Consider the following 21,401-nt stretch of genomic DNA (forward strand, 5'->3'; position numbering starts at 1 on the left):
GATTCAGCTTTTACTTGAAAAATACAAGTAGAAGTGTCCAGAGACTGTCAGAAAGGGCTGGGCTATTTAAATTAATCCATGACACTTTCACTCTTTCCGTCAACACTTTTTATCCCAGCAAGTCTCAATTGCTCCATCCTAGAGAACGGGCTGTTTAATTCTCGCTAACAATTCAACCATTCTTGTGGGAGTTGTGTGGATGGCCGAAAAGCTCTTACAATTTGAGATGATGGAAAACTCTGTGCTCCCATAAGACTGGCTTTTGTATCTGATAGTAAATAATGGTTGATCCATACCAGGTGCTGACTACAGGTTACACACAGGTCGATCCCTTTAAGGTGTCCCAATTTATTACACACGTTCATGCCTCACTAGGGAGGTTTTTGTTGCTCAGGAAATAGAGGACCAGAGTGTGTGAGTAACTAACTTGAGGTCGCAGAGCTAATAAAGGGAAGAGCTAAGATTCAAACTCAAGCTATCTAACTTCAGGACTGCTGTTCAACATGTAAACATTTTCGCCTTCACGTCCTTCAGAATCCCCATTTCCCATCTGTAACCAAACATATGGAACACATAAATTTCTTTTATAGGCCCTAACATCACCAGAGAGCTCTGGATAAATCTTAACTGGGTGCTGGATGATGGAAAAGCATACTAAAGAGAGAGGGGGCAGAGAAGTTGACCTGATTTTGATACTCAGACGAAGGAGACATGTTGCCTTTATGACAGCTGAGAGAACACAGTGGCTCAGAGTAAAGAATTCTAGAACAGGGCTGGGGCTGGGGCTCACTGGCAGAGCGCTTGCCTAGCAGGTCTGAGGCACTGGGTTCAATTCTTAGCACTGTGTATAAACAAGTGAAATAAAGGTCCATAAACAGCTAAAAAAATTTTAAAACAAACAAACAAATAACAGAAAAAGAATTCTATAACCCTACTCCACTGACTTCTATGACCTAGAATTCTGATCCTGCCAGAATCAGGACAAAAGGGAGGCAGAGAGTCAAAACTGATGGATGGTACTTAACGTTCTTGGTGGCATCTGATTTTTCATCTTAAAATTCTTGAAGCTCTCAGTGAAGATTATCTTGTTGCATTTACCATCCAGACTTTTCACCCAGGCCATCTGAAGCAGAATTTCAGAGAAACAGCAGAAATAGCTAGAAGTCGTGGGACAATTCCTTTGGTGGACACACCAGTCTCCCCCAACCTTATAACTACCTGGCAGTGCATTTGACATAAAATCAAATCTAACCATGATTTTTAAGAGAAAACAAAAGCAAACAATTGCACTACAACTTGTGCAGTTGCCAGGTCACCTGGCCTTCAGGTCCTGTCCTGCACAAAACGTGGAAATTCAGAAACATTTGTTGGCCCTTGAGACTGAATAAAGGATTTGGCATGAACTGTGCCTACTATTCAGAGAGCAGACGTGGCAGCTCTAACCCTGGTTGTCTGAACGTGCTCATTGAGGTGGGGGACTATTTGTCTCGGCCCAGCAGGGCGAGTTGTCAGCAGAATGCTAAGTAGACTCTTCGACATCACTGACTGATTTGCCAAAGTGGCACAGATGTGACCTCCTCTGTCAAAGTCAATGTTTTCTTGGCCTCGAAATTTTAGAAAAACACAATGTAAATGAAAAATAATGACACGACTCACCGGTAGCCTCAGAGTCATTGCTTTGACCATTATTAATGACTGCTAGGTCTCCAGCATCCTGCTAGAGGCTGATGATGGTGCAAAAATCATCCAAGACATGACTTCTGTTCTCACCATAAAGTTGCAAAAATCACATATATTTTTCTTTTCTTTTGGTTCTTTTTAGCTATCCATGACATTGGGATTCATTTTGACATACTTACAAAAGCAAGGAAGATAATTTGCTCTAAAATTCAGTCCCAAGTCCATTCCCTTTCCCCTTCCTTCTCCCTCTCTCTCTTCCCTTCCCTCCACTCTACTGATCTCTCTGTTATTTACTGATTTAGTTAGTTATTTAGTTAGTTAATGTCTTGCAGATATACTTGATGGTGAGATTCACTGTGGTATATTCATCTATGTATATAAGAAAGTTAGGTCAGAATCATTCCACTGTTCTTCCCTTCTCCTGCCACCTTCTCCTGCCCCCTCAAACCCTTCTTCTAGTCCACAGTGGAATTTCACACACACACACACACACACCACCTTTTTTTTTTTTCCCCTTTCTCTGTTTTTTTCCCCCACACCCTATTTTGGACTAGCTTCCACATGTCAGAGAAAACATTTGACTTTTGACTTTTGGGGTCTTATTTTGCTTAGCATAATAGTCTCTAGTTCCATCCATTTAACAGCAAATGCCATAGTTCATTCTTCTTTATGGATGAGTAATACTCAGTTGTGTGTATGCACCACATTTTCTTTATCATTCATCTGTTGAAGGGTACCTAGGTTGGTTCCGCATCTTGGCTAGTGTGAATTGTGTTACTATAAACATTGATTGGCTATATCTCTACAGTATACTGATTTTAGATCTTTAGGATACATACTGAGGAGTGGGTAGCTGGATCATATGGTGGTTTCATTCCTAGAGTTTGAAGAATCTCCATGCTCCTTTTTCAGAGTGGTCACACTAGTTTTTAGTCCCAACAATGTATGAGTGTACCTTCCCCCCACATCCTTGCCAATGCTTATTATTATTTGTATTCTTTATAATTGCCTTTCTGACTGGTGTGAGATGAAATCTCAAGGTAGTTTTGATTTGCATTTCTCTAATTTCTAGAGACGTTGAACATTTGTTCATGTTTGTTGGCTGTTTTTATCTCTTCTTTTTGAGAAGTGTCTGTTTAGTTATTTTGCCCATTTACTTAACAAGACTCTTAAAATGCAGGAAATTAAACCAAAAATCAATAAGTGAGGGAGAATCAAATTAAAAAGCTTCTGCACAGAAAAAAAAAAAAAAAAGCACGAAGAGAGAACCTACAGAATGGGAGAGGATCTTTGCCACCTGCTTCTCAGAGCCTTAATATCCAGGATAAAAAAAAAAAAACTCAAAAAACTTTACATCAAAAAATTATATACTTTTAGGACTGGGGGTATAGCTCAGTTGGTAGAGTGCTTACCCACACCTCCCCAAGCACACAGCCTTGGATTCAATACCCAGCACCACACACACACACACACACGAAGAATCACATACTTTTAAAAGTCACACGTTTGAGTGTTTCCTTTGTCATCTGTATTTCACTTTTCAAATTAAAAACTAGCAGAATAAATGTACATGTGCCTTGTGCCCAGCCTTTCTCTGTCTGGAATGCTCTGTTCTTGGTCTCTCTAGAGACCTCCAACATGGCTGTCACCCTAATGTCATGGATCCTCAGTGACCACGCCTATGCATCAGTCCAAAGTTGCCTCTTCTTGTGCTCTGGTTCTTGTCATTCAAGTTCCAAATTTCTACCATCAAAGCAACCCCACATTCTTCCTGTAGCCCAGAAGTCTCTCTGTGTGTCTGTGCATCTGTTTGGTTGTTACAGCTAGGGGTGGGAGCATAACTGGTAGCTGGTGGGTAGGGCCCAGGGATGTTGCTGAGCTTCCTGTTATGCTCAGAGCAGCCGCCACAACAAAAATCCAGACCCCAAAAGGAGGAGTGCTGAGATTGAGAAGCCCCAGACTGAAGGGACCACTTACTGAGCACTCAATATTTACCACACAAAGAATCTTGTTCTTTGTGTTTATTATCCCATGTAATTCTGACCAAAATCCTCTGGTGAAAATGGGATCCCTGTTTTCAAAGGAAGAATCTGAAGCCCAGAGAAACTGAGAATCAATTTAAGGGTAGACACATGGGGGGGGGGAAGAAGAAAGGGATGGAAACTGTGTTTTCTAATTCTCTGTCAAGTTTATTCCTCCACCGTAGTTTTAGATTCCACCCATTCCACTCCATCTCCTCTATTTCAGAGCCCTGATGCTAATGATATAACCCAAAATCTAGGGATCAAGGCCTTTTGGAAGGTCAGCTCATGACCTTTCCAATTCCTTCAGGTGACCTCTTGCTTTAGCCAGACTTGTTGTGTACACAGGGTCAAGTCCAGTGCTACCTGTGAACAGCACAGGGTCAAGTCCAGTGCTACCTGTGAATCACATTCAGTGATGGACAGGACACATAAAGGAAACATTGTCATCCCTTTGCTTGTACATTTAACATTGTATTTATCCCATCCTTTTGAAGAATGTACAATCATACACATTTTTTCACCCACTTCTGAAGCGATGACTAATTGTTGGCATTGATTTATAGGTCAGAAACAAAACAAAACAAAAACAGAAAAAAAGTGTTCGAAGAAAGTATGGATGGGCTTTAGGACAAAATAGATCCAGCCACTTTCTGACCTGGCCTTACTTATCTCTCCTGCTTCATGTCCTTCATGTTTTTTTAACTCACTCTACTTCTCTAGTGTACCCTTGGCTACAAGGGCCTTTCTCAGGTACACAAATGCACCAAGTTCTTCAGGGGGTCTATTCATATATTTCTTCTTCTAGAACTTGTTTCCTCTTATAATTGACTTTAATAGTACCTACATTTTTTATTCAGCTCTCAATTTAGATGCTATTTCCTCAGAGAAACTGTTGACTTTCCTCCATCTACATAATTCTCTCTTCTTTCATATCATCGCTGCTCCCTGTAATATGCTCCTGGGTGTGTTTATCCATGCAATGACTATCTCCCCCACAAAAGAAAAAGAATTCTTTGAGGGCAAAAGTCACAGCTATGTTTGAACAGTCCCCACAAAACTCTTGTTGAAGTTGAATCCTTCTTGTGAGATCTTAATCCAACCGTGGTATTTAGAGGTGAAACTTTTGGGAGATAATTAAGGTTAAAATGAGACCAGACATGTGGAACCCTAATCTAATGGGACTATGACTTTTTAAGAGGAGAAGAGAGCTGAGCTAGGAGGCTCATCACCTCTCCCTTGTGGATGCCCTCTATTGGCTTGGGACTCTGCAGAGAGCTCCTGCCAGCAGAAGGATCTCACCATATGTACTCACCCGACTTCAAACTTCCCTGCCTTCAGAGCCATGAATCATATATACCTCTTATCTTTATAAACTACCCAGTCTGTGTAATTTAGTTATAGCAATAGCAAACAGACTAAGACATTCACCAATGTCTCAGTTCATAGCAAGCATAGAAAAACTATTTTTTGAATGAATGCATAAATAACATTGGCAAGTTGCTTAACATTTTTGAGTCTTGTGTCTTTTTAATACAATAATGGCATTTATTCCAATTTGTCGAAGTTATTGTTAGGAAAAAATTAACAATGGACATATATATCTAAATAGTTCATATAATAATTGAATGATAGTTAGCACTCCATCAATATTTTTCAAAATCTCAAAGTTATGATCTTAATTCTTAACCAAATTACCTTCCATGTGACCTGGGCAAGTACTCTCCCTCTCTGTGTCTCCTCATTTTCTTGCATTATTAAGTCATACTACATGAAAACATTCAAAAAGCAGTAATTTCACAATTTTTCTTTTGCCCAGGACTTCTATGCAGAAAAGTAAAATACAATTCAACATTTTCAGACACATAACGACATAATTTGTATCCAAGACTAACAGAGGGAATTTCTACCCCATTTAGTTGTGATGTTGATGGGAGAAGAAGATGTTTGCCCAGGTCACCTTAGCTAAGGATGGTGGACAAATCAAATTCTAATGACTCTAGATTCCCTTTTACCCCTGAGGTTTGGGGGGAATTTTGTGGCTATTTGTCTCTTCCACTGAAGAGATAAGACTTTCTTCAATTCATATTTACCTACTCATTTTCAGGATGCTTTATTGGAGGGAGGTAAAACTTTTATTGCCGATGGTTACAAACAGCTGTTATCTTGGTGCCAGTTAAGAATAACCTTTACACCCTTCCTATAATTGAACTCTGCTACTGGTGAGTATATAAGCCAATTGACGGATGGATCTATATGCATCTTCAGAATAAAACGTGCATTACACTGTATCATGACTTTCTCAAAATTCTTCCTTTGGTTGCTTATTTCTGATGTTTCAGAAGTTGCCTAGCAGCATGTTGTGGTCTATCAAACAGAGGAAGCTGACAGTGTGACTGAACTAGTCCCGGGGGTCTTCACAGAAAAGGCAGGCAGGGTCCTGGTCGACTGGAGACTCCACCTGAATCGTGAGTGCATGCACAGGAAAGCTATTGCTGAGAGCTCTAGCAATTCCTCTCCGGACAATCTGGCTGTCCCGGCTGGCTGCTGTTGATAAAGAACCAGGGTGAGATTAGCATTGATTACACACAGGAGCCATGGCTAAGACTTCAGCTTCAAATGCTTTGTCTTGGGCCTGGGGGGTGGGGAGCTGGGCAGCATAGGCAGAGCACTCAGAGGAAGCCACTTTGACTCTGCTATGTTCACACAGACAAGGCAGGGGACATTCAAGTGCAGCAAAGTGCCCTGTCACTATGGGAACTCTTCCTGCCCATAGTTACCTCTGGAGCCTGGCACTCCCAGGAACTGAGTATGGAGGGGAGACAAACCCTGCAAGAGCCAAGATAGAACTGTGATTTCTTACACAGTCCTGCTCACCAGCCCCCAGGGATCTCTGAGTTGCAGTTTTGGATTTAATTAGAATTTATATCAAGGCAAGTGACAGGAAGCAGGAAGCATTCAGAGCTCCCCACAGACCTCTCTTAGAGCAGCTACCCCCACTGCCATCTTTTTTCCTGTCCCAAATGGTATCAGGAGGCTATAAAGTCCCTTCCCCGGTAACCTGATTGTTTACTATATTCTTTCATTTGCAGTGAAATATGGGTGTAGAGAATGCTGTAAATTCCCCGAAGCCAGATCTGAGCCCCTCAGAGAAGATGAGAAGGGCTGAGAAGTATAGCCCTCAAATGACGGTCACTGGTGTCCCTGTCCCTCTGCCACTAAGTAACTTCTTGAGCTATATTTTAGCAGCCTAACTCATCATCCTTGGCCTAAGCTCTCTCCTGAGGCAGTGAAAGACCTCCCACTTCCTATTTCTCCCAGCTCTGAGACATTTCAGAGACACAATCACCTTCTGCTTTAAAAAAGAAAAGTAGCTGTTAGTATAATGTCCTGAGAATCGTCTCACATGGTCACAGAATCTCCAACCATCCAGGGAAGGACCTTCCCTAATTCTCCCAGCACATCTGTTAGCTTGTTTGAATTTTATGGTTGGGGCCTCAGTCTCTTCCTCTAACATCTGCACTGAGCAGAGCATCTTACACACAGCAGAGATTCGATCAAGATTTACTGCTAAATTCTTTTCTGTATTTTTCGTGGTCAGACACCAAGCCAAACAGGTGGAAATGGAGTTTTCAGAGTCCAAGGCCTTGAAGTTGGGCAGGCATTTTGGGTCTTTGTATTGCACTGCAATCAGCCTGGAGAATGCCATTGGTATCATGGTTGCTGTGACAACCACTATAAACGGATGGGTTTTCAAAGTACAAACCACTCAACAGCTGTTTTGACAGGCCATGGATACTAAGGTCAGCCCTCAGAAAAGAAGAGAAATTACTGACTTTTCAGGACAAGGATGGAATCTTGCCTAGGGGAGTTTACAAAACTCACTGACCTGTGGCAACATGAACAGAGAGGATCACTTGGTTCGTTGTTAGAGACCAGATGTGCAGGCTGTGCACAGAGACAACGCCATCGACTGCCAGGATGAGCTCTTTCACAACATTGTAATTCAGGCCCTTTGGTACACCTGATGGAAGGAGCGGGAGGCGTCGTTACTCAACTGGTGGAGATGGCTAACTGTGCTGCCAAGCTCTCGCCAACTTGCCCTCCCCTTTTCTGGCTTCCTACTTCAAATGTTTACAAATACGACTATTTCCAAAGGTTTACCATCAATCAGAAGTTCACAGGCAGAATCCTTGCAGGATTTACTATGCAACAATCAACAACAGTAATCATCCTTAGTATATTATTAAACTAATTGTGCTTTTCCTAATTATCCTTGTGCACTCTGGAAAGCAAAATGAAGCGACGTGGGATTTGATATTCAATGAATCCTGAGTTAGCATCCTGCCTACAACTATTGTGAATTTACTCCAATTATGAAGCTTCTCTGATCCTCAGCATATTTGTAGTAAAATAGGGATGATAAGAACAATTTATAGATCACAGAGTTCTCTGAAGAACCCTTCAAGAGATATCGGGTCTTTGTAAATTGTAAAACTATAAAAATATTGGTTATCTACCAGGTCACTCAATGGACTGTGCTAATAGAGGAACCTAACATTGTAATACCATCTTATTATTTGATTTGTAAAGTTTCCATTAGTTTACTACATTAGTCTGCATTCAATGGCTGGGTCAGAAAATGGAATAGTTTGACTGTCATCTTTGTGTCTAAAGAAACCACGTGGGGAATACAGGAAGGTGGGAAATCTGGCAGTCAATCAGCTCTTCTTTTGGGCAAAGGAACTGGGTGTCTCTAATTTGGAGAAGAGAAGGCCAAGAGATGTGTGATCACTTTTTTCAAATGTTGCAAGACCTGTCATATAGAAGGTGACAGAACATGAATCTGTAAGGACAGTTTCTCTGGCTAACTTCAGAGAGAGAAACAGAAATGATGGTTGGTTGGAATAGGAAAACAGAAATCAACTCAATGTAAGAATTTTTTTTTTTTTGAAAAAAAAATTTCTGGAAAAACTTTCTCCCCCAAAAAAAATTTTTGGAAAAATACCAATTCAACCAGCACAACAATGGTAAAATCTTATGTTAAGTAAAATCCCTGTCAGCTAAAGATGACTCAAAGAGGATCTGTAGAATATATGTCTAAGAATGATTCATTTGTAGCCTCTATTTCAACTCTATATAATGCACAATGCAAACACCTGAGGTGTTTGTTAAAAATAATAAAGATTTGGCTCTGTTCTGGGCCCCCTAATGGAAAGCTCCATGGGTGAGGTTCTGAAACCCCCAGATCTTCGGGTGGTTCTGAACCTTGTGTGCACATCAAAATTGCTGGCACGGTTTAGAAATCCTGATGACAAGGTTACTCCCAAGACCCATGAAATCAGCTCTCTGGGGAGGAGACCCAACCTCAGTGCTCATCAGGTGAGTCTTTTACACAGGTGAGATTAAGAACCATGACACTAACACCTGTGAGTCCCTGAGTAGCATGACCTCACATGTTTTTCAGTCTTGCTGTATGTTAAAATATATCAAGGCTCCCCAGACAATTAAATCTAGTTCTCTGGAGCCTGGATATAAGTCTCTTAAAATACTTATCAGACAATTATCATGAGCATTTAGAGCCCAAACCCACCTCTTTAAACAAATAAGGAATCCTAACCTACCTTTTTCAAGATTTAAGAATCTCTGAGCATTGACATGTCAAGCGAAGGTAAGAGTTTAGGCAAAGGAATCAAAAATTTCATTCTTAGAACTAGTGTGTGTCATCTTTTTGGGGGAGTTTCAGGTGACTCTGTGAAGACCTGTTGTCATCTAGGACCCTTGAAGTCAGGATGTCATTATAATTTGACATTTACTTTTTTTCTTTTATGGAGAACAAAAGGCCACCATTACTTATTTTATACTAAGATATAAGGTTGTCAAGCAGAAGGCATATCCCTCATGATGCAGATGCTCCAGCACAGCCTAGAAACTTCTTTCATTGAGGAAAAGTCTGAAAAAATATTAATGTATCTAGGAAAACATCCAAAACAGATGTTAAAAAGATAACTTCCATGGCTTTCTATTATTTCAGTTAACAAATAACTGAAAATAACATTCAATGCCATAATAATTAAAGAATTACATATGAAATAAATAATATATAATGCTTCAATTGTCAAATGAGAAAAGAATCACTAGTTTGATAATACTCAGTGATGATGAGGATGTGAAAAGGTGTTTGCACATGCTGTTAATAGCAAAGAAATTGATGTGGTATCTTGGGTAAAAGTAGCCAATCTATCCAATTTTAAAATACATATAACTTTGAAACAAAAATACTAGTTCTGTGAACTATTCCACTGATACAAAGTGTTAAAAACATGCACATATAGTAGTGGTAACCACAACATTGTTTGTAATGCCGACTGTAAGGAAAAACATTCATTCATACAGTGGAGTAATTGCAGATATGAAAAAAATGGGGTATTGTTTATGTGGTAATATGAAATATCTCCAAGTGAAGGAGGGCAAGATATAGAACAAATAAATAACATCATTTAATCTCATATTTTATTTTTAAAAAAGGCAAGCAAATGAATGAATGTTTTGGGAAAGATGTATGAATGTATGTTTACTTATTAATAGAAGTGACCCCTGAAGCACAGGATTGAGAATTTAGAGGTGGAAATATGGGGAAACAATTTATTATTTTATACTTTTCTGTATTATTTTAAAATTTTACCAGGTATGGAATTATTTTATATTGAACTAATCTAAAAAATTAGGTGTCTTCCAGTAAAGAGTTACCTGCCATTTTCATTAATTAGCTAAGTTAGCCCAGACTCTGTACTGTTCCTTTAAAAATTTAAGAGAGATAATTTCCAGGGAAGAGTTTTTCTGAGATAGGAGGGGTGGAAAACAATCATCTTAAACTGTACTTCAGTTTTTCTCTGATCTTTCTGTAAGTCAGTAATTTCCATAATAGTGACAATTGCTGAAGCTTAGTACTTGGCCCTCAGGAACGAAAATAGAGGCACCTGTGATTTGACAGACCAAATATTCTCAAGTTCAAAGCCAAAAAGTTCATTTGTTACTCAGTTTAGAAAATGGGTAGTGAATGTTCATCTCCATTATCCATTTTAGTGTCATAGCACTATCTGCCAATAATGACGGTGCCCACTAGGAGTAGAATTCTTTTTTTTTTTTTTTAAAGAGAGAGTGAGAGAGAGAGAGAAAGAGAGAATTTCAATATTTATTTTTTAGTATTTGGCGGACACAACATCTTTGTTGGTATGTGGTGCTGAGGATCGAACCCAGGCCGCACGCATGCCAGGTGAGCGCGCTACCACTTGAGCCACATCCCCAGCCCCAAGTAGAATTCTTAAATGTGCACTCAATAGTGTTACTGAAGGTGACTGCACTCTGGGACTTGGTCTACCATGACTCAAAATGAGCTGGACAAAAAGAAAAGTTCTTTTTGTTTTGGATACTTTTAATTATCCGGATAGTTGATATGATGCAAACCTCCAGATCTGATTGAGATTTCCAGATAATTCCCAGAGCTATCATCATCCTTCTCCTCATGGAGGAATCTCAAAGTATGGTGCTGGGACCAGTAGCATCAACATCTTGGCAGAAATTCATATTCTTGCTCTTTCAGCCCCTTCTCACACACAAGACCTACTGACCCAAGAGCTGTGGGTTTGGGCCCAGTGATCTGCACTTCAATAACACCTCTAAGTAATTTTGATGCCTCCAAAGTTTGATAACTGCTGGCTCAGTCTATCAAGATTTTTTAAGCAAAATCCTCTGTAATGTCTGTTTTTCTAATAAGTAGAATAGAAAATATGACATCATCTATGTTCATTACAAACTGTCAATGTAATGATGATAAATCACCTTGCAAATATAATCAAGAAACTTATGCCTCTAATTTACTTTAGTACATTGAACTTCCCTAACTAAAACCCAAAACCTGAAATCCTCCAAAATCCAAAATTTTTTCAGAACCAACATGAGGTCACAAGAATGGGTCTCAGTCAAAATGCAGGAGCACTAAAACTATTGCATAGGATTACCTCAGGCTGTGTGCACAAGGTGTGTGTGAAACATTAGTGAATTTTACATTTAGACTTGAGTTCCATCTCCAAGATATTCTCATTATGCAAATGTTAAAAATAAATTCTAAAGCCTGAAACACTTTAGTCCCAAGTATTTTGGATAATGGCTACTCAACTTGTACACTAAGATAACATCACTGTGAGTCAGTAGCTCTCCCCATTTCACCTAGTATCAAATAGTTTTTCCAGTGACAAAGGTAAATTTATTCTGATCAAGACTCTCTTTTCTAGCTCTTTGGAGGTCATTAGTATCAATGACTGACCAGGTCTATGGACACAGCTTGTGGCCAAGAATTGGGACTTTCTTGATGTGAGAATAATATGCAGTATAGGGTTCATTTCCACAACCTAGCTTTATAGTTCCTATATTCTAGTCAAACTAAAAAGCTAGCTAAGAGGTTGTACATATCCAGTTCCCACTGTGTTCCAGAAATGATGCCATAGATCCATCTAATCCTCTCAACAACACTACAAAGTGAAAACTGAAGTTCAGAATTAAGCCTGAACTTAAGTGCTCGAAACTTTCATGGCTAGAATTTGAACTGAGGTCTCTGCAATTCTACCTTTTCAATTGCACAATCTCTCTCCAACCTAACTGCCAGTAAAGATGTAGCCTGGAAAGGGCGAAAACTAGCAGTTCTTCAACTACTTTTGCCAAAGGAAAAGAAAATCAGCAAAATGCATAATGTCAGGAGAGGTGGCCAGTAAGCTTTAGTCATACGAAAAATTTCTTGACAGTGAAGGCATTTCATCACTTCCTGACTAATTAGAAGACCCCAGGAGCTAGACCAGCCAGAAGAGTCATCAGGACTAGACTCTGGCTATGTTGAATGAGGTTAATTAGCATGAGATCCTACCAGGGGGAGAGCAAGTCAAAAAACATCACCTCTTCAGCACACCCCGGGGACCCCCTGTCTCTCTCCCCCAGCTGTTCAAATTCCCACGTCATTTCTCAGTAGCACTTCAATTCCATTTCTGAGTAATTATTTGAATTATCTCTTTCTCCTCTCACTAAAGTTTCACTCTTGAAGACAGAAACAAGTCTCATCTCAGCTCATCTCTGTAGCTCTAGTTTTGAGCACATGATCCAGCAGTCAGAGCTCAGTAAGCACTTGACAAATAAGTCACCCTGGTGTTCTTGTACTTCAAACCACAATCAGACATAAATGTTCAGATATAATGTTGCCTGAGAGGTAGATTTTTATTGTCTTTCTTAAGTCTTCTCCAGGTATCATTAGGAATATAATTATATTTTGGCAATATCTTTCTCCACTGGTAATGTTTATACTTACTGTTATGGTTTGGATGTGAGGTGTCTCCCAAAAGCTCACATGTGAGACAGACAGTACAAAAAGGTTCAGAGGCAAAAGAATTGGGTTGTAAGAGTCTTAACCCAATCAGTGATTTAATCCCTTGGTAGGGATTAACTGAGTGGTAACTGAAGTGGTAGGGTGTGGCTGGAGGAGGTGGGAATTGGGGTGTGGCTTTGGGGTATATATATTTTTATCTGGCAAGTGGAGTCTGTCTACTTTCTGATTACAATGTGAGCTGCCTCCCTCTGCCACCCTTTTCTGCCATGATGTTCAGCCTCTCTTAGAGCCCAGAGGAATGGAGCCGGCCTTCTATGGACTAAGACCTCTGAACCCATGAGCCCTCAAATAAACTTTCCTTCTCTATAAGTTGTTCTGGTCAGATCTGTTAGTCACAGCAGCGAAAACACTGACCATATTTATGATGTGGGATATTTAACAGTTGCTCGAGATACAAGTAGAAGCCACTTTTTATCTGTTCCCATATAAATAAAAATCAAATGTTCATGTTCACAAAAAATTCCTTATCAGCTTTATAAATTTTTCCATAATACAAATTAATAGTGAGCACACCTTGCAGCCATCCCCTTGTGTGATCATAGGGGACAAAAGCATTGATCTTAGGAATAATCATGAGATCTCTCCTACCTTCCATAAGTAAGATGAAGAAGTCCTTTAAGATCATGACAGTGCTGGCCAGCACCAGAATGGAGAAGATAAATGTGCAGATTGGGTCAGCTACTTTGTAGTCTGGCTAAAAAACAGCAATTTTGGTTAACTGAATTCATATTTCTCTTGGAGAAAGCTTGATTAATAAAATAGCTGCAGTTCCCTGTTCCCGTCTTTCCCAGTCACACATTTGTCCCCCTGACACTTGACATCCAACACAAAGGCAAGATGTCCTTCCTGAAGACTCAATCTGTCCTTTCAGCTCTAAATTACCAGTGACCAAAGAGTAGAGACTATTCGAAAATGAAAGTGAAAGACATTCTTATGAGGTCTGATTTAAATTCTCTATATGTGTAAAAACAAGCACAAAGATGCCCACAATGTGCAATGACTGTTCAGCCTTAATTATGATGAGGACAAGAAAGGATATCATTTACTGAGAGGTTGCATTTGTCCCAAGTGCAACCAGCCCTTGGTCTTGGTGTCCTGGGGTTAGACTCTTTCTTTCCTTCTCCTCTATTACACATACTCTGAGATAGGTATCTGTGTCACAGCCCTAAGGGTCTAAGCAAAGGTGTCACTCCTGCTCTCTCTCTCTCTCTCTACTGGATCCCATAACTTCGGAGTAAAACACCTACTGTTCTTCCCTTGATGAAATTCAATGCCACAGGCAAGTCCAGGCTCCACTCTCTAAGAAACTCAGCATCAACCTAACCTTTGTAAAGGGTCTCTCAAACTCAACTAATTCTTCCAAGTTTAAAATATTTCTGCCTTAGTCTTGAAGTTTTCAAGGAACATTTTCTCAAATTCATATATGTCTGTGATTTTGCTTACATATTTTTATATCTTAGGAAAGACAGTAAAGAGTCCCTGCAAATTGGACCATCATGATGCAAAAGGTAAGAGCTAAAAGCTTCCTTCCTTCTTTTTCCCTCCCCACCCTCCCTTACCCACCCCTGTTCATTCTTGATATTAACAGATAGCAATCTGCAGAGCATATTTATTTGTTCAGGGTGAGAGGGTTCTTGAATTAGAATCCTGCTTTGGGGGAACCAAACCCTTCTGCTTATGAGCAATATTGGTAGGACAGGTGAATCATCAGGTGCTTAATCTTCCCCAACCAGGTGGCAGGCACAGGACCCAAACTAGGGTCGACTGGACTCACCTTCCAAGAAATATAAATCCTCAGCAGCGACAAGAGCAGGAAGAAAAAACTTGGTCAAGTCACATTTATTTTAGCATGGTGCCTGAGACAGAAGTTATTATTATTTATGAAATTTAGATACCAAAACTTGCCCATATTTCTACCTTGATTTCCGTCCTGAAATACGGTCAATAGATCTCAGCCAATACACGTGTTTATTTATTTATTTTTTCTTAAATGAGTCAGAGATCTTTTCTGTTGCTTACGACCTAAGAACTCTAAGGTATTAATAGTTTCATTGTTGTCTACCTTAATGGCATGGCGAAAGGAACTGCTTTTTTGAAAGATTGGCAGCCCAATAGTTAAAGACATAGTTCTTAGAAATTTGGGAAAGACTCAGGTTTCAGGCTTTGAGTGTTTGTTTTAATCTCACAAAGCAGTTTGTATCGTAAACTCAGATAAGGTTGTTGGTATTTGCAATATTGGAGGGTCAGCCTCTGTGCTAATGCATGTAATTACTACAATATGGGTACATGCACATGCACTCACCTTAAAGTAGATAATAAGAGCGCTGATTAACACACTGATGCTCTGAAATACATCTCCAAGGGCATGCACAAAAGCTGCTCTGACACTGGCGTTAGCTTGTACTTCGTTGTGATTGTGGACAAGGTGTCTCTGGTGCAAAACCACAGCTAGTCTGAAAGACAACAATGTTCTTGGCACAGGTGAGATTAGCCCTTACAAACCTAGGCAGCAGAACAAAGGAGCTGGCAATAGCACGCATTATTCAAAATGGCAGGTAGTTAAAAAAACAGTACGCTTTACAATGTATCATTTTGGAGTTATGTTTGAATACAGGTGTATCACAAGAGTTTTAAATTTTTCACTCAAGGACAAACTATAAAAATTTACCTCAGTTTTCTCATTCATCCACCTAATGTTATTCTCTTTCACATTAAAATGGGAAAGCAACATTTCTTTGATAAAAATCAAACATTTTACAATAAAAAGGAAAAATTTCATTATCTACTAAATGTCAGCCACTGATTTATACTTAAAGCTCAGCTTGGGAGAGCTTGATTTAATGTACTGGTTTCAAATGCAAAAAGCAATGGAAAGGGATAAAACAAAATAATAGTGAATGAATCTCATCATGGGATTTTTTTAAACTTTTATTTTACTTAATTTTGTTCATTTCTATGAGCATTTAAAATTTGAATAATTTCTTAATGGCATATGGTGAGAGTGTTTTGTGTATGTATATACAGTTATTTATCTAGAAGCAAAGATACATTAATATATTGTAAAAGTACTTGTTATGTACATCACGCGTGCACACACACATACATATACAATGTATTGCAAAGTTAGCATCTCTTGTCCAAGTCAAGGTGATAAAGTAGTAGTCACTAAAAATTATGCAACTGATTCTATTTATCTATAACATTCACAAAGTTTATACTAGAAATAAAAAGAGAATTGTTTCACTGATGGTCAACAAGGAATGTTTTGCCAAATACCCTTTTGGAACATTTTGGAATAAAGACTTTTTAAAAATCTCTTATTGCTTGGGACACTACATATATAGTCTTTTGCAGGTAAAAGTGTTTGTTAAGTCTTAAGCCATCACCACAAGGTGGAATGACTGCTGTGTGCCAAAAATGTGATCATTACAGAAGGCACAGTTTTCAGATTGTTGTGTTTGGATAGAAACATCTTAGCTATGAGTTACAATTCAAAGTCAGACAGCCCAATGTGACTGGCAGCTAACAGACACTCTTCCAGATTTACCATATATGATCATCACAGTGTCATTCACCCTTTTACTTGTTTTATTTAAAAAGGTAAAACTTTCTTAAGAACTCATGCCCCAAGTGCTATTAAATACTTCAGTTATATAGTGAATAAAAATATATGCAGTCCCTCCCTAGTGCAGCTTTAACTGTGTTAGAGACAGCAAAGATTTTACACACATACACACACACACACACACACACACACACGTGCCTGCACACACAAACTAACACAAATGGAAATTTCTAATTATAATATGGTTACTAAGAATTGCTGCTTTGGATAATGCCAACAGAGGAGCCTGACTTAGAGAGATATAGCAAGTGAGCTGAATTTAAAAGGTTATGAAAGGAAGGAATATTTTAGGCAGAAAAAAATTAGCCTGCAATAGCCTTAAAGCTCTGTCTACACCCTTCATCACAGAACCCCTTCACCACTTCTACTAGAATTTTCTGTCCGGATTTTGGGTCCCCAAGGAATAGATTTATTCCAAATTTATTTGCAAATTGCAATTCTGATTTCTCCATATGCAATCACTACAATATCTTGCAGAATTTGCAAACTGCGATCTCAGTTCTTGGAGAAAACATTACAGTCACTCAGCACCTTTATCCATAAATAACTATCTGTTTGCACAAAGAAGGCAGGGCTTTTCAATTCCCTTGTCTTTCTAAGAATGAAAAGTACTTGCAAGGTTAAGGTCAATGTTCAAAAGCAGTCACAGTAAAAAAGAAAACTTGGATGGTATCTATTTTGAAAGTAGAACTCCATCATTAAAGTCCCAGATTGATGTGGCAGTTGGCTAGGAATATCCTTCATCTTTGTGTAGCATTGACACAACCTATGTGACATATGACTCTTGGGAAATTATTAATACTTTCATTCTTCCTGCTGCCTTGAGGACATATTGTTCTCCTTATGCAAAGATGATGTTATTGACCCCCAGGCAGCAGTACATGTGCTCTAGAGCATTTATCTCCTCAAAATGATAGATTTGAATTGATCTGCCCACACTCTTTCTTCCAGTGCCAATGTGAAATGCAGTTTCAGGTTAGCTGGTAGGAGAGAGGATCTAGCTAGTGATGGCAGATTAAACATTATTCTGTTGATCGTTTAGCTCTGAGACGAACAATAGTTCATGAACTGAGAGGTGGGGGACCGCAGCCCCAGGATGTAAGACTTAGGGACACAAGGCAGTATTTGCGAACTTAAAGTGCTCAGCTTGTCCCTGAATTCCAGAGATTCCATTGTGCCCTCTCTTACAATCCTCTGTTCAAAGCACCATTCTTCCATCGCTGTCTTCTTCACTCCCATGTAAAAACTGACCTCATGACATGTATCAAGCTGCACTGCAAGATGGCTAGATGACAAGTAGGTAGTCGTGGTTGAATACCAGAAATGTTTGGCACCAGTAGCGTTTTGGATTTTTTGAGTTTGTCATATCTTAGGATATTTGCATACACTTTATGAATTAAGCATCTCTAATCTGAAAATCCAAAATGCTCAAAAATCTGAAACTTTGAGCAGATGTTGGTGTTCAAGAAGTTTCTGCATTTAGAACATTTCAGATTTGGGGTTTTGGGATTAGGACGTTCAACCCGTATATGAGTCCTCTATTAATGCTGTAACATTCCCACAAACCCTTAATGCCTTAAACCAATGTAAATTTATTATCTTCTAGTTCTGGGAATCAGAAGTCTAACGTGGGGTTGCAGGACTGCATTCTTCCTGATAGATTTGTGGGAAGGAATTTATTTTCTTGCCTTGTCCGTTTTCTAGAGGCCACTTCTATCCCATGGTCCCAGATCTCTCCCTCCAGCTTCGGTGTCAGCACCAGTAGTGTAGCAGTGTAGCATCTGCTCTTCTCTCTGAACTTCTACCTTCCTCATTTTAGGACCCACATGGCAACATGCGACCATGTGGAAAACTCAGTATGATCTCCTCATCTCAGAGTCCTACTCACATTTACAGAATTATTTTTGCTATGTAAATTGACATGTTCAGAAATTCCAGGGATTTGGATGTGGGCATATTTGGAGTGTCATTTTTCTGTCTTCTACAGGTGATAGGTAGATAGGTAGTGGATTGTTGGTAGATAGATAAATGGATGGATGGATGGATGGATAGATAGTTTTAGAATTAGATCATCAAGTAAGAAGGGGGAAATTAACTCAAAAGTATCAAAACCCTGGGATCCAAACTCCACTGTTGTGTGTAATCCAGTAGTCAACTTTGGGAAGAGCAAACCTATATGCAAGAGATTTTCAATCATCATTTCTGATAAGATTGATTTAAGGTTGCCTGGATGAGAGAATGGGTAGAAACTAAAGGGAGAGTCTAGCTAACGTTATCTTGAAGAATTTTCATGCAGGCACAGTGAAGCAAAGATAAAAATATTGGTTTTGAGGAAAATAACTTCCCTGTTATTAGTTCTGTGATAATATACAAAACTAATGGCAATTTTATGGAGATATTGGAAAAGAGCATTAAAAAGTAGAAGGATAATTGAAGTGAATAAACTCTAAGATGCCTTTTAACTCAACTTTCTGGGAACTCATAATCTGTTTCAGCCAAAAAAAAATAAAATTAAAGAGGAGAAAGTATTATCCCCAATGGAACTATCAACATGCCCGGAATGGCTTGGAGCTCAATTCTGGGTCTGTGGTTCTGGATTCAAACACTGACTCTCCATAACTGGCACTCTATTTCATCCACTGAAGTGCAATTTCCTAATCAGTGAAGTTGGGGTGCTGTGAATCCTAAGCCAGATAATGTGTATCAAAAGATCCTGGCTCTGTCTCCGGTGCAGTGGAAACTTTCAAAATGGGTAGGTCATAGAAGCCAATATTTAAAATCTCTTTTAGTCTATAGCCTTAATGTCACTTTTAGAGCCATTGGAACACGGTGACAGATCTGTTATCACCTTCACAAGTAGATGCGTTTCCAAAAGAGTCCTCAACTAGACAGGGTTGAGGATAAACCATATGGGCTCTTAGCATGGGGGCGACTTACATAATATTGGCCACCACTGCGCAGCCTGCAACGAGGATCATCACGGTTGCCTGGATCTGGTAGTCGGTGTGCAGCAGGCGCTCACAGGCTAGGTACACCAGCACACCAGTCACCACCCAGATGCAAAGGATGGACAGCAGGGCACCAAGGATCTCTAGGGATGTAAACACACAAGGACACTCCTCACAAATGACCCACAAAAAAATACCTACTTACACTCGAGTCATAAGATTGCTTTTCTCCCTAGAGAAAGAAGCTTCAAACTAGTTCACTCAGTGATTCATGAAGCAAAAGTGTGGGTGGATTTTAGAGCTGACATGAGGCACTATAATGTTGCATTCGTAAAACACCAGTGTCTGAGTTCATCATGAGCCACATTTCTAAGCAATTTTAGCATCTTTAGAACGTATTAATTGCTGCCTGCCCTCACTGTTTTCCTCAGGGATTTTCATTTAAACAGGTGCTAAAATGATCGAAACTTATTAGGGGATGAAATAATGAGACACAACGAGTAAAATGTGTTTAGAAACTCTTAATTTTACCATAAAACATTTACAACTTGCCAGTACCGGCACCTTTAGTGAAATAAAATCGTACTTGATGAAAATGAGTTTCATTTGCCAACCCGACATATTGTAAACACAAAGGCGAGCTCAGAGCCTTATCAACACCCTAACTGCCTTTTAAGAGCTACTGCAAGGAAAAGAAGCATCAGAATGGAGACAGTTACATTAATATTAAAGGTAAGATAGTGTTCAATCTACCCACGGAGGAAAGTACCTTTGCTTACTTAGGCATGGCTTCACACCTACCCTGATCTTTAACTCAGCCTCTTCAGTGGATTCCAAAGACCCACTGGGGTCTAGAAATATTCTGTGAATCACTGGTCAGGTACATTCCATACTGTCATCCTTACCTGCTTTAAACTAATCTCAGATGTCAGTTCCCTGTAGTCTGGGTGAGGTAAAGCACTGCTACCCAGTGTGCAGCTATTATTTCCCAGACCTCTGTCATTTACATACAACCTTTATGGCTTTTTCCATATTCACATGCCACCTGCCTCATTAGTCACTTCACGTTTTCTTCAAATAAATTCAACTTTGCACCCTCAGCTTCTTCCTAAACAAATTTATCCATGAAATTATGAATTTGATGTGCTGGTTTGTTTTCTGATGCATATTAGGATGTGTAATTACTGTCCATATGACAGTTAAAAATCATCTACTATCCATCCATCCATGTAATATTTTCTCATACTATGGGGAATGCTGGTGCAGGTATTTAGGGCATGAGTTCAAGTATCAGATGCAGATGGTCTGTCAGTGACTGACCATGTGACTTTGTACAAGTCACTTGACCTATTTGAGCCTGAGTTTCCTTATCTATAAATAATGCCATATATGGGGCTGGGGTTGTGACTCAGTGGTAGAGTATTCAGGTAGCATGCATGAGGCACTGCGTTTGATCCTCAGCACCACATAGCATTAAAATAAAGATATTGTATCCACCTAAACTAAAAAATAAATATTAAAAACATAATGCCATATATGCTATGGGTTGAATTGTGTCCCCCCAAAACTCATCTATTGAAGTGCTAACTATTAGTACCTCATACTGTGAACTTAGAAATAGGGTCCTTGAGATATAATTAGTTAAGATGAGGCCATATTGTAGTCCCATAATCCTATATGACTGTTATATCTAT

General features: G+C 39.4%; 1 protein-coding gene across 1 annotated transcript in view; it reads right to left on the reverse strand.

Moving 5' to 3' along the window:
• Positions 1–5,229: 5,229 nt before the first annotated feature.
• Slc30a8 (solute carrier family 30 member 8) overlaps positions 5,230–21,401 on the reverse strand; it is a 38,110-nt gene continuing 21,938 nt past the window's right edge. Inside the window, exons 4-8 of the mRNA XM_005316214.3 lie at positions 19,697–19,850; positions 15,437–15,587; positions 13,723–13,828; positions 7,591–7,725; positions 5,230–6,248 (exon numbers count right to left, since the gene is read on the reverse strand). Coding sequence (XP_005316271.1) covers positions 6,103–6,248; positions 7,591–7,725; positions 13,723–13,828; positions 15,437–15,587; positions 19,697–19,850 — 692 coding nt within the window. The 3' untranslated portion in view covers positions 5,230–6,102. The remainder of the gene's footprint in view (positions 6,249–7,590; positions 7,726–13,722; positions 13,829–15,436; positions 15,588–19,696; positions 19,851–21,401) is intronic.

Source organism: Ictidomys tridecemlineatus, chromosome 7 (assembly GCF_052094955.1).
Source record: "Ictidomys tridecemlineatus isolate mIctTri1 chromosome 7, mIctTri1.hap1, whole genome shotgun sequence".
In the NCBI taxonomy this organism is placed as follows: domain Eukaryota; kingdom Metazoa; phylum Chordata; class Mammalia; order Rodentia; family Sciuridae; genus Ictidomys; species Ictidomys tridecemlineatus.